The 14,609-nt window shown below is 39.5% G+C and overlaps 2 protein-coding genes across 6 annotated transcripts in view; one reads left to right on the top strand and one right to left on the bottom strand.

Moving 5' to 3' along the window:
• mmrn2a (multimerin 2a) overlaps positions 1 to 5,589 on the top strand; it is a 43,048-nt gene extending 37,459 nt beyond the window's left edge. Inside the window, exons 10-11 of the mRNA XM_050071169.1 lie at positions 873 to 1,337; positions 2,654 to 5,589. Coding sequence (XP_049927126.1) covers positions 873 to 1,337; positions 2,654 to 3,048 — 860 coding nt within the window. The 3' untranslated portion in view covers positions 3,049 to 5,589. The remainder of the gene's footprint in view (positions 1 to 872; positions 1,338 to 2,653) is intronic.
• A 5,550-nt stretch (positions 5,590 to 11,139) lies between these two features.
• The window catches only part of LOC126407279 (inactive ubiquitin carboxyl-terminal hydrolase 54-like), a 67,041-nt gene continuing 63,571 nt past the window's right edge, over positions 11,140 to 14,609 (bottom strand). For all 5 annotated transcript variants that reach the window (XM_050072092.1, XM_050072091.1, XM_050072096.1 and 2 more), the window contains one exon: positions 11,140 to 14,527. In XM_050072092.1, the coding sequence (XP_049928049.1) occupies positions 13,917 to 14,527 (611 nt within the window). In that variant the 3' untranslated portion in view covers positions 11,140 to 13,916. The remainder of the gene's footprint in view (positions 14,528 to 14,609) is intronic.

Genomic DNA, 14,609 nt, shown 5'->3' with positions numbered 1-14,609 from the left:
CTAAAAAAAACCTTTTAGTCTGAACTTGTTCTTTTGAAACTGCTGCAGTCAAACAGAGCTCTGTAGCACCATCTAGTGGCCACTGTGAGAAACTAAAACAACTCCACAACCAGAACTGTAAAGCAAATTGTCATCTGATACAGTCCTGCAGAAATAAAACCAGAGGCTGCAAATTGAAACAAAGTTTGGTATATCTGAGTATCTACTGCTTCACTGGGCACAAAGTGAAGGTGTCTCTGCCTGAGCTGGCAGAAGCTGAAGTAAGCATGCTCACATTTAGAATTTCATGTCTGTATTTGATTTCTAAAATCAAAACCAGCTGCCTGCCTGTAATATTAAGTTTCTCCATTTATGGTTTGAGCCAAAATCTCAAGGCACACCTGTATCACGTGTTATCACTCTTATCACGACATGTTTGTCTTTATTTCCTAATGTCAAATAACAATTGACAACCAACTCTTACTTATGAAATATTTATTTACAAAATATTCAATAATTCATAATAATTAATTTTCAACTTTTTAAAATTACATCAAAGCACCAATAATACATCCATTCAAACAGGAAATAATGTAAGATAATGTAATGTGTCACACACTAACAATTCCCTCACACAAATAGGTTCCCTGTGAAGGTTTCTTTTCAATCAAATTAAAAAAAAATTTAAAGGTAGTTTGCCTCTTTATTAGGAAATGGGTGCACACAAAATACTGTTACATTCAATTAAAAATTAATTCATAACTCCTTGTACGCCTTTATTAGATTTGAAACAGCAGAGAAATGTTGTGATTAATTACACAGTCAGCATCTTAAACCTCTCCACCACCAGCTCCAGTTTCTTCTTTAACTATAATCCATTTTCCTGCTCCCAGGAGACAGAGAGGAGAAACCGCCTGCTGACCAGCCCTCCTCCTCCGACTGGCTCCCTGGCAGCACGAGGAGGAGCAGCGGTGGAGTGCCAGCCCGGGAGCGCCAGCTGCTCCTCCACTCTGAGGCGAGGCGTCTGGGCCACGGTGGAGACGGCAGCGATCTATGGAACCTGGAGAAGACAGTGGAGGAGCTGGCGCTGAAGGTGCACCGGCTGGAGGAGAAATTCAATAACACCTCTGCAGAGAGGGAGGCGCCGCCCAGTGGTGTGGAGGCCAAACTGCAGGCGGAGGTGAGGTGGTTGAAGAGAGGGCTGGAGGAACATCTGAGGATGTTCAAGAACGTCTTCAGTAACGCCGACGTGCTGGCGGGGTCTGACGCCACGCTGGAGCTCGATAAACTGTGGCAGCTGGTGAAGAACAAAGATAAGAAGAGAAGAGGAGGAAACCATCGGAGCAGGAGGGAGTCAGGTGGGTGCACACTCAATTTGTTCTCTTAAACCTTTCTCGTTCTATGAGGTTTGGTCACACAAGTGTTTTAGGTTGGCTTTGCCAAAATAGCACGACTAAAGAGTCTTAGAATGTAAAAACTCAATAATGGAAGTGAAGGAATACAAATGTCAAAGTATTTAACTAAAAATCACAGAAAAATATCATGTCATACTTTGATATATCATAAAATAAATTTCTTAAAGTTATAGTATACTATGTCATGAAAAAGTCATAGAATACTACATATTAAAGGAAAAACTCATGGTATATATGTAAAAAAAAGTCAGTTTAGGATGTCAAATATATATATTTAAATAATATAAAATTGAGAATCTTTATAAAAAACTAATAAGTCACACTATAGTACATAAAACCCTTTATAAACAAATCATAAATATAGTATGTCAAAAAACATCTACAAAAATCAAAATGTAAAAAAGTAATTATGTTCAAAGTCATAGTATAGAAAGTTATATTACAGTATGTAAAAATCATTTAATAAAGCAAATCACAAAAAGCCATGGTTTCAATAAAAAACGTATGATAAAGATATTAATATATTGTGCATAATAAAGGAGTCATGGTATATTATGTCATAAATCACAAAGTAATAGCAGGGTACATTATATTTAAGTCATAGTATAGTCATTTAAAAAAATATGAGAAAGCAATAATAGATTACATTTTAAATTTTTCAAATAGTCACAGAAAAGTGTCATAGTATAGTGTGTCAAAATATCTAAAAAAAACAAACAAATCATAGTAACATAAGTCATTAAAAAAAAGTAATAATTTGGTACATTTTAATTTTTTAAAAGTGTCATAGTATGGCTTATAATATTTTTAAAAAGTCAAAAAAAATAATTGTAAGTCATGTTTTTTTAAAAATCACAAAAGTTATAGGGTCCATGATCATTTGTCATAGTGTAGTATATCAAAAACTATCACAAAAAGTTATAATTTTGAGTCATAGTATAGTATGTCATTAAAGCAACTCAGAAAAGTGTCATAAAAAACACAAAGTAATATGGTCGATTATAATTTTTTAAAAGTAGTCATAGCATGTCATAGAATGATATATTGGTCAAGAGTCATCTGTCAAAAGTAATATGGTACATTATGTCATCAAATATCACAAAAACAAAGTCATAATTAATTTGTAATAGTCTTTTGTGTCTTTGTGGTTGTTTTGACTAAGTGACACGAAAAGACCACAAAGTTTTCTGTCAGGAACAAATCTGTCAGTCAGAGTCGTTCACCTTCAACAGGTACCTTACCTTTCTTTGACCTTCCAGGTGTTGCTCCCGTCCCGCCCGGTGACTCTCTGCTGCCCATGGCTGGACCTCCTCTGAGCGTCTCTAACGGCGTCATCATGTTTGACACATCACTGAACCAGGGTCAGTTTTACTCCGACACCGGCACCTTCACTGCTCCGGTGAGTGGGCTCTACCTGTTCGTCCTCAACTTGGACCTGAGCCTAGGCCCCGCCCACACGGTCCTGAGGAGGGGGTCAGGCGGAGCACCAGTGTCGCTGCACCACCGTGAGGTGACGGAGGCAGGGCTGGTCACCAGTGTGGGCCTCCTGCCGCTGAGGGAGGGGGAGGAGGTGAGGCTGGAACTGAAGGGAGGCGTGTGGGTGGAGTCAGAGGACAATGTGTTCACCGTACTGCTGCTCCATCGGACCACCTGAGGGCGCTGTGGACCAAAGACACTGATCAGAGACTCAAAACATATTTCACATGAGATTTTAACATGCTGAAGTCCAGTTGGTGGAGGTTTAATGCCAAAGCACCTTACAGTGTCATCAACAGGTCAGATGAGGTGGAGTCAACCCTTAAACTAGTCAGTGCTGATAAATGTGTGACTGCAGGGTGAGAGCCAGACCAACATGTCACACTACAGGACGTCTGGATCAAATTTAAACAATTAAACTGAGATGAAACTGAATGTTCTCAATTTTCTTGTTTGTCTCTTTCTAGTCGCTTCAACTGCAGTTTCAATTTCCTTCTTTCAGTGTCTTTGTTGTAAGTACAGAGCTGGAGTCAGGCCGTTGTTCACCTATCCAAAGTTTAAAACACAATAACTAGCGCCTCTACAGGGGCTGTACACATGCTGCGTTTTTTGGCGCACTCGCCAGAGCAAAGCTGTTGCAGCGCACACGCGTTTCCAAGCACCTTTTTATCCCCAGGGCGAGACGTTTGCACCCTGAGATAAACGGAGTTCAACTTTGGGAATGCGGCAGCACACATCGCATGTCGAATCTGAGGTTGCTAAGCGATCATCACCAGCACTGTAATGTGGTCCACTTACCAGAAATCCTGAGTGCAGAGCTGATCTTCTTCCAGGTGTTGTTTTGTAAGTGTGTACTAGGCCAAAACTATTGACAGATGTAAAGCTCTGGCAGCCCTGCACTGAAATTATGAACTTGTTCTGCGTATTTACCACAGACTGATATTTACGGAAGAAATGTGTCAGCTGTGATTGGTTGTTCCTCGTCACATAACATGCGATGCACACTGCTGCGTTCCAAAAGTTGAACTCTGAAGTCACAGGCGCGCGTAAATGATAGCGTCGCTCCAGTGTTTTGAGTGCTCAAAAACATGTCGTGTGCACGGCCCCTAACTTATCATAGTATCTCATTTATTTAATGTGGACATGATCAGAAATGTGAAAAACAGTTTGGAGTTTTAATAAGTTATTGTACAAAAAACAGTTCTGTCGATGTTATTAATTATTTGACCACTAACAACTAAAAAGAGATTTAATACAACTAAATCAAGACTCAAAATGACCACAAACAATTCACAATGACTAGAACCAGACTAGACTAGACAACCACCAGGACAGTGAAAATGACTAAAGGCTGTTTCATAGTCAACTCAAAGGCACGCAGACGCAAACGCATTTTATTGATACGCGACGCATGTAATACCATGCGTTGCCAGCAGGGGTGATAATGCAAGCGACGTACTTGAAATGAACCGCTTTGTTATTCACAGAAGAAGCAGGTCTGAAATATGGCGGGCGAGGAGGGAAAACTTTGCGAACTCGTACGGGCACACCCCCATTTCCATGACAGTTCTAGTGCCCTGGACTCAAGATAGCAGCCCTAGCTAGCCGGAATGTACCGGTGACTCTGCTACCCCCTACTGCGCTAGCGATGTATTGCATTTCAAGTGTCGCCCGCGTCGCTTGCGTTGACTATGAAAGGAAGTGTGTCGACTATGAAACTGCCCTAAAACGGACTCAAAATGCCCACAAAGAGACTAAAAAGGATTAAAACTAGACTGAAAATAACCAGTGACAACTCAGTGACTACAGGATTCAAGATGATTAGAAAGATACTAGACTCAAAATTACTAATATGAAACTTAAGATGACCACTAACAGACTCAAAATGACTAAAACCAGACCCAAAATGATTGAGATACTCAAAAGGATTAAAACTAGAATCACAATGACCACAAAGAGACTCCATACATCCACCAGGAAACTGAAATGACTAAAAGAGACTCAAAACAACCACAGATTGCTTAAAATGACTAAAACCAGACCCAAAACTAAACTTATGACCACAAAGAGACTAAAGACATACTCGAAATGATTAAAACGAAGCATAAGATGAACATAGACACTGAAAATGGAAAGAGACTCCAAACGACTTAAAATGACTAAAGACACTGAATGACAATAAATAATAACCAACCACAGAGACTCAGAATTAGATGAGAAATCGTTCCAGCTTATGCTAAGCTAGGCTAACCTCGTCCTTACTCCTGCCACACAGACATAACTTCCTGTATGTTGGGCAGAGCAGCTACAGTGAGAATATTATAAGTCAAAAGTGTTTGAGTGATCTGTTTGGTGTCTGCTTACCGTCACTGATGAATCTTCAGCTTCCTCTCCTCATCCTCAGAAACAAACCTGACCACAGATCAGCTGCTGCCGACACACTGAGGAGAAAGATAAACGTGTCACCATATCATCTGTCTTTTAAGGGATTTGTTTTTTACTTTCCATAAAGAAAATATTTGTATGTGTGATGTTTGTAAAGTACCAGTATAAAGCCATTAAACACACAAGCAGTAAATATATATTTATATAAGGGGACAGCTGAGCCGTTTGTTGGTGTAAACAAAGTGATGAAATGTGTTTATAGAAAAGTCAGATGATAAAACATTCTTCTGCAAACTGTCAGTGTGTAACTTAATAAAAAGGTTTTATCTACAGAGGCTGCTGTATGACCCACGTTTATGACACCGCATTGAACTTGAGCTCCTAACTTAGCCTTAAAGTTTAAGTGATTTAGGAGAGTTCTCAGAGCAGCTCTGAGCAAGAAGAGACAGAAACTTTTACCTGAGTGAGGAGGTGTGGTTGAGCCTGTTGCTAGGTGTGGTGCATTCTTTTAACAGGTGTGATTGAAGTATTAAAGGTATAAAAATGTCCCCTGTGACTGTTTTGCTATTAAGTATGATATCACTGGAGTATTATCACTCATGCATTAATGCAAAGCAGGATTTTGTTAGCCGATAACTAGCTTTTATTACCATTAGTGGAGGTAAAAATGCTAACTCTGTCCTGCGGGTGGTGCTACAGGAAAAAGTTATGGAGGTCATTTTACTATAAACGGTTCAACCTCTTCAACAGTGTGTAGACATGGAGAGTTTGATGTAAATATTTGCTTGTTATTAAAAAAGAGCAGCTCAAATTAACTTGTGTTCTTTTGCTAAAATGATGTTAAATGTAAAAATAAAATAATCACTGTTGGTGATCTTGAGACTCACCTTCAGATCAGAAGGCTGAATCCAGATGTTCACATACTATGGACTTGTGGATTTATCTGGTCGTACGTGTTCGCTGTCATCATGATGAGTCTGCAAGGAGATAAAATAAACAATGAGATACTTATACTGATGTCATACTACAGTATTTTCTGACATGTTCTTAAAGATATTAATTTATTAACATTCTTAATCCATGCATGTTAAAGTGAGAATAAAAATCACACGTTGATATAAACTAAGTTTTAGATCTGAGCATTTACAATTCTGACATAGATTCACATTTCTTTTAATTTAAGAGTTAATGCTTGACCTCAGATAACAGTTACAGCCTAAATGATACTGGACTTTGAGGCTAACATCAGCCTCACACCAGACGATGAAGCACCACAAAGCGCATGTCGATTTCCCATGGCTATGTGACAATTGCAAAAACAGATAAATGCCATTCTTACAATTAATTTAAAAAAAAAAACATGAATATTCCTGTAATACATAATTAAAGAAATAGGTGTTACACCAATAAATGTGTTTCTGTAAATGAACCCTTCATACATCAGCTGATACTGGTTAAACATTTTGATGGGTATCCCTGAAATGTGTGGGATCTGAGGAGTATTCCAGGTAGGAGGTTCAACATACTCTGAGTCTAACCCTGAACTCTGAGTTGATTTACCCTGAGATGGGAAACTCTGAGTTACCGGTTCCAGAACAGCTGATCTGAGTTAGTTCAGTCAACTCTGAGTATGTTCACTCTGAGTTAAGCCGACAATAAAAAGCCATCATCAATGGAGCTCCGACTCCACGATTCACCATGGCAACAGGTAAATAAAAGACAGCGCCTCCATTTTAATCCAGTGGATGTAGAGATATTAATGCATGTGTAGCAGACGGTGCACGTTTATCTTTAAAAGAAGAGCCTGAGTCAGAGCGAGGAAAGTGTAAATAAGTTAACCATAAAGTTAATAAAAAAGTTTTATTCAGTGTTGTCCGTTTATTCATCATTTATCAGACTTACATTTCCTTAATGAAGATAAAGTGGTGGAATCTGACTGTGTATCAGGCTGTAGATACATTACATTATATTAATAATATATAATAATATATTTGTTCAGATTTAATCTGATGGGGAAAAACACAGGAGGCAGCAACTGAAAAATAGGAAGATTTAAAACATATAGGCTAGGCTATAGATCAAAGACATAAAGACATGACTGTAAACTCACAGTCTGACCAAGTAATAATACGTTTGGTGATTTGCACCTGAAAACACGTTGAGGTTAAAATACAGTAGATTTTAAAATGTTGGACATCTATTTGTATCTTGACTCAACAGCATTCAGTGACTTTATTTCAGCTACAAATGTAGTAAATTTAAAGACACTGAAATTAGGCTATAGGAATTATGTTCCATCAGTGCGACCAATGACATCAGTGATAGAGATCATTAGTCACTGATACTACGTGTCTAAAGCTTCATACCGATTTTTAAAATTTAAATTAGACCTCCACATTATGTGCAATAAACATTTGGGAGCTGCTCTAACAGACTCACAGTCTGATCCTTGTGCACAGTGTTATAAAAAATAATAAATATAAAAAGGACAGAGGTTTGATTCTGAGCTGAGGGTGAATTCTCGCTGTGTAATATTTGAATGTTAAGACAAAAACCGATGTCGAAAGAAATGATTGATGTGCATAAATTCAATAACTTAAGACAGTCCTGAGAAACAAACTAATATCCAGCAGGATTTAGATTGTGACAGACGGTAAATCTCCGCTAATTAATGCGCTTCAATACAAGCTTTGACACGGACTCAATGAATGAGGAAATGAAACAGCGTGTAAGAGGGAGGAGACAGAGAAAAACTCAGGGTTTATTGAAGAAAACCTGTCAGCGAGCAGGTTATGTTCACAGTCTGTTACCATGGTGACTGACTCAGAGTTTCCCTCATCTCAGGGTTAACCTACTGAGTTTTCACATAACCTGCTTTCTGGAATACCGCCCAGTTAGTATTTATGCTCGGATAACAACGGCGTGCGTCCAGTGTGAACATTAGGACTACAACGGTGAGAGATTTTCCCTGTACGCTAAACTCAGAAAATGTTGCAGTGTCACAGCATGTAAGAATTATTATTCAAGTTTGTGTAAAAAAGTCTCCTAATAAAGTTCAGATTTTCTGACCAGTTGCAATTCAGGTGTTAATTCAATACATTTTTGTATTTTTACAGCTTCCAAATAAAATAAATAAATAACCAAATGGATAAAATAAATAATTTTAAAAATCTGATAATTATTATATGAAGAGTTAATTTACAAAAACAGATAAATGCCATTCTTAAAATTAATTAAAAAAAAAAACAAAAATGATTGATAATCCTGTAAAAAAAAAAACAAAAAAAAAACCCAGGTGTTATACAAATAATTTTTTGTAAATTAACTCTTCATATATCGGCTGATAATTGGTTTAACTTGTTGACGGGTATGGCAGCTTCCAAATAAAAAACAAAAATAATAATTAGATAATCATTATATGAAGACTTAATTTGCAAAAATTGATAAATGGCATTATTAAAATCAATAAAAAAACAAAATATGACTGATAATCCTGTAGGAAAAAAATGTGTAAACAAAGTTGATGTTTTTATAAATGAACCCTTCATATATCTGATATCGGTTTAACATGTTGACGGCTTCCAGATATGTTAAAAACAAAAAAAAAGCCGACATACTCACTGTTTGATGACCCAGGTGCTTCAGTTGGTTCAGAGTGGACTGATTTGCAGGATGTGTGGAGAGCTGCAGGATGACGCCATGAACTGGTTGTCTTGACTGTGGCGTCCAAAAAATGAAAACAAAACTCCCCAAACAAACAGGCTTTACAAAAACAGAGTTCAAATCAATCTGGTATTAAACTTCATCAAACAGTTAAAACTAAGATTAACCAAACACACGGCGGTTAAAGACTGAAACTCCGTGGTGTCTTCCATCCACGCTGCACACTCACCTCAGCACACCTGGATACAATCAAAGGTTCCCGGATGCCAGGTCAGGTGGTGCGTTAGAGTGACTCAAAAAATAATAGGAAACTAGGAGTTACTAAAACGGCTCTAACAGTGTATCCCTGAAATGTGAGGGGTCAGTTGGTAGCCTATTTCTGCCTGAATAATGACTTCAAGGATTAATCGATTACCAAGAGTTGCCAAGTCGACACAAGAAAATGTTCACATTGTACGTTTCCTGAGACCCTGTGTCCTCATTTTGGGTTTACTGGACCTTCATTTTGCCCGACTGAGGCCTCATTAGTGGACACTTCTTTTTGTGTTATCTAGTGGTACTAAGTGCACAATACAGTCATCCATGTTAAAACAAGATGGCGGCCATCTGTGCCAGTCTGCAGCTGATCCTGACACAAAAGAGGACAAGGTCCAAAACCTGATCATGTTTAATGGTTGAAACTTGTTTATTTATGATTAAGAACATTAGTAGTATGATATGACAACACATCTGACAAATTTCGGTCATCAGGAGGTGGAGCCGATGGATGGTGTGTCACATAGGTAAGACACCTGTCAATCTGCAGACCACTGTAAGAGATCAACAAACAACAAAACCAGTTGCTCCTTGGCGACACTTCGCAGCATTTCCCCCAGTATTATTGGCACTGAAACTAAGTGACCTTTACAGACACATCATAGTGTTTCCTAGCCGTGTTTAAGCCCCGAATTTGTGTGTTTTTCACTGACTTTCCACTTTTGTGCCATCAAATGTGGGTGTTTTAATCAAAAGATGATCTTTTCCTGAACATAACCAAGTAGTTTTTATGCCCAAACCTAACCACACGTTAACCACCGTGTTAATAGAGGTTTCAATGTATCTGCTACAAGTGTAACATATCAGTGTTTGCAGAAATGTTCAATGTTAACATTTTTTCTGGTGATTGGACGACTGCTATTCGGTTGAAGGACTTGTAAAAAGTAAATTAATGCATCAGGATGAGAGGAAACAAAGTACATGGAAGTATTTAGCCCCGTTTCCACCAAACACTTTCGCTATGGTACCTTTGAAAATTAACCCTTCAGACATGGTACCTAGACCCTAGCATTTCCACCGCAAACAGTACCCTTAAATGTGGGCGGGGTTGTTGTCACTCACTGCTCCGTCCAGCACTCACTGTATTTCCTCCTTTATCAGTCTGCGCCTCGTTTATCGTCCACAGAACGAGGCTGCACGCTGACATTTTCAGAACAAAATAAAACAGGCTGCAGTGAGAGTCTCTCCATGGGATATTTAAGAATAGCAAGTTTGTGCATTTAGTCCTTCTCAGGCAAGCTCAGGGGTTTAGTGTTGCTGGAGCCCACAGGAACTACTTTTTTTCCTCCGAGTGAATATATTCTGTCACATAACCCGGCCGAAATTTATATATATAAACACTTGAGGATCCACTCATTACTAAAAGTGTATGTTGTATAAAAACTAAAGTGATGGGCAAAGTTGTGAAATTTAAGGTGTGTTGATTGGTCACGGTCTTCACATCATGCATTGAGTGACATTACAAGTAAATGTTCCACCTTAAAAGTCGCCGGCAGTCAACAACATCATTTCATTTTATAGTTACAGTTTACTACTAAAACTCTCCACAGTGTGAACAGTGGTTACATGAGCCTCAAAACCAGCCACAACCCAGCCCTGAGCAGAGTGACCGTCCTCTACTGACCAATCAGACTGCAGTGTTCACAGCTCCACCTTTTAGTACCAGAACAGGCTTTAGTTTCAGGTGTTTGATGTTGTGACTGAGCAGACAAGAAGCTTCAACAGCTGATGATTTCCTGCTTGAATATTTTTTTTTTTTTTTAAAAAGTAAGAGACACTTAAACTTTTCCTTTAAACATTTTAATCATCTCTGTTAACTCTACAGTGTAGAAAAATAAGCATCAAAAATATACCAAAATCAACAAAATAAAATCTGGCGAAGCAAAAGCAAAAAACGAAAAAACCCATCAACTTTGAAATGGTGAAAAAATAACTTCATTACTAATATTATAATGAACTCGGGTCTGGTCTGAACTCAGCACTTGAATTAAACTCTGACAGGAAGTAAATCAAACAGCAGATAGAGAATCAGTAAATCAGTACGAAATGATCAATTCATATTATTATATCATAATCAGTGTCTAATAATCTGTGGAACAACTGCAGATGAAATGATTCGGAGTGAATATTTGACTTCAGACCAGACAGGTTTGTTTGTTTTAGCTCACCTGGAGCACCAGACGGGTGGGGTCACTGGGTTCTTGGCAGTAGGACAGATCAGCTCTGCAGAAGTCACTCAATCCGTTATTAAAACAGCACTCCTGTTTTTCTTTCGTTAATCTATGAAACCAAAGTCGTCCAAGTACAAAAACAAGCCGATAACGAGGAGCGTCTCCCTGAACAACGGGAGACGTGTCAACAGAAACCAGCAACAAGCACATGAAATAAATCTATCAACACTTCTGAAGTGCACTAAATCAGAGTTAAATGTTGCTGCGCTAAAAAAGATCTGCATATATCATCGTTACAATAAATGTACACCAAAGTCTCTCAAGGCTATAATAAAACATCATGCTAAATATTAGCTGTCAAAATAAAAGCTTTAGTTATTAATCTCTAACAGCCTCGTGTACAGTATAAGAAGGCTCCACATCCCAAACAAGGCGACTAACTACCTTTAGAAAATTAGACTATAGTAGGAGAGTATATTCAGGTAGAATAGTTTCATCTATGCACAACTCAGTCTGACAAGCCTACAAAAATAAATAGAGTAATAAGTAGAGTAGATTTTATATTCTGAGACACAGACAGCGGCAAAGAAGCAGCTCTTCTACTTCCTGTTGTGTCTCAACGTCCTTCATGTGACACCTGCTGCCTGACACATCGATCGTCACCTGAAGTATCTGGAGCTGTTGTTCTCCTCCTTCCACGTGGTGTCAGATTCACTAAAGCAGAAGTGATTAATCAACCAGTCAAAAAAATTGATCTGCAAAAATTTTGATAATCACAAATCTTTTTTTTTTTTTATTAAAGGTATACTACGCAGGATTGTCAGCTACTGTCTGTAAACATGCTCACCAGTGACAGGTCACCAGACTATCACAGGGCTGACACATAGAGACAGACAACCATTCACACTCACATTCACACCTATGGACAATTTAGAGTCACCAATTAACCTGCATGTCTTTGGACTGTGGGAGGAAGCTGGAGTACCTGGAGAAAACAAATGCATCCTGCATTGTAGACCTTTAAAAGTCACTTTTATAACAACGAAAATGTCCAAAAATTGTCTTTGATCCAGCTTCACTAATGTGAATATTTGCTAGTTTTTTCATCCTCTCTAACACTAAACTGAATATCGCTGCTGACTTGACTGACGGACATCACTATTTCCCGACATTTTAGACTAAAAAACTCCTTTAAAATGAATTGGGAAAATAATTAAATTAATAATTAAAGCGTTTGTTAGTTCTGATAAAAACTCGAGTCAACGGGCTTTGCTTCGTCAAAGTAAATGTTTGGAATTACTGTTCTGACGCATTCATCATAATTTCTGTCATTTAGAAATGAATCACAAAGTATAGATGTATACATAAACGTTTGAATTTAAATGTGATCCACAGCTGACACACGCTTAAAAAGTGTGCTACTATTAGCTGTAGTTAATGACTTGATAAAATTACAATAGCATATACCATTTCAATTTGTATTCCTCTATAACAGGCTACAGCATGAAGAATGAAACCAAATAAAAAAAGTTAAAAAGGCCTCAGACGGTTGAAAATAAATCTGTCTATTCATCTAAAAATTAAGAAAACAATATCTTCAAACACAAGGAGGCATCTTCAGATGGCTCACACCGAAAAAAGAAGCAAATCCTCACAAGTGAGAACCTGGAACCGATTATTGTTTTTGATTTTTGCTTGAAAAATAACTCAAAATAGTTGCAGATTGAACCAGTCGTTTTTCCAGCTACATACCTTTACTCTTCTTTGTTTCTTACCATTTAATGAACACGTTGTTTATGCTGATTATGAATCTGACACCCAGCAGACTGAGACTAATAAGTCCTACCTGTTAAATGATTATTGATGTGTCAGTTTTTCTCATGTTTCAATCAAACTTTATCAGTTTGAACAGAGAGCAGGTGAACAGCAGTGTCTTCATCATCACACTGCTTTGCTTTCAGTTCTGTTCTTCATCATCATCATCATCTGCTGACCTTCTCATGGTCCTGGTCTGTATCACGGTGCTTTGTCTTGATTAGAAATCTAAATGTGCTTAAATCCAGCAGACATTCATAGACTGTGTGTAGCAGATCTGTCTGTGTGGTGTCATGTATTTTGTGAGCGTCCAGACTGGGGAGGACCAGGTGAGCAGGCCGGGAACACAACGTGGAGAGTAACGGCGGAGATTTGTTGTGAGCAGCTCATTCTCAGAGGAAACAGTTGCAGGAGAGAAGAAACTATAGTGAAGTTCTTTAAGTGGCAGAACTCTGCGAGGCCATCTTGTTTGTTTCCCCGGATGAAGCTGCTGCAGCCGACCAATCACAGAGTTTTATTCCAAAGTGAGATATCCACCAACATAACGATGGGATTCTGGGCAGCATCGGATTTAAAGAAACATTGGCACATTTTAAATACAAAAAAAAAACAAAAACTTTATCTTGATGGATATGAGACATTTGGAGCTGGACTCTTCTACTGTGGCGTCTGCAGGGCACAGGAGCGTCAGGCCGGATCAGCTCACTGGGCGGAACCGAGCCACGTAAGCGCCACAGGACGGGCAGTAGGGGCGTGATGGCTCAGCAGGAAGCTGCTGGCAGAGCGAGCAGAGGTGGGGGTCTCTGCGGGGCCGGGGCCGGGGAGGCTGGTGGGAGTCGGTCCGCTGGAGGGGCAGGTGGTGGCGGGCGGTACGCAGATCCCAGGAGGAGCTGACAGTCCTGTAGTCCGCATCACGGCGCCAGTCGGTCTCAGGGGGCACATCCAGGCGGAGCGGCTGGGCAGGGGCCTCCCCTGGCACCCTAAGGTGGTGCGGAGTATAGTGGGTGGACCCATTGACTTTAATAGGTAGCGATGGTTGCCGGTAGTGACCGTTAGTGGCGGTGTTGGCTGAGCGGCGAGGGTGGGACAGGGTGGCGTAGAGACTCTGTGGACCTGGCAGTGGGGGGGCAGGACCGGAGCTGGCTCTGGGTCTGGGGAGGGAGGAAGTGGAGGAGGGAGGTGGGGCTCGGCGAGGAGCTCGGGGCAGAGTGCCGTAATTCAGCGCGACGCTGTGGAGGCTTTGACCTGAGAGAGCCTGATGCCTGTCAGGCACAACCAGAAACTGCTGCTGGATGCCTGGTCCAGATCCTGAGGAGGAGGATGAGGAAGAGGAGGAAGAGGAGAAAATGGGAAAAACAATCAGAAATGCTGTAAACAAAACTCTGACTAT

This window comes from Epinephelus moara, chromosome 19, assembly GCF_006386435.1.
Source record: "Epinephelus moara isolate mb chromosome 19, YSFRI_EMoa_1.0, whole genome shotgun sequence".
Lineage (NCBI taxonomy): Eukaryota > Metazoa > Chordata > Actinopteri > Perciformes > Serranidae > Epinephelus > Epinephelus moara.
Note: the sequence above shows the minus strand (reverse complement) of the source record. Positions and strands in the feature narration are given on the sequence as shown.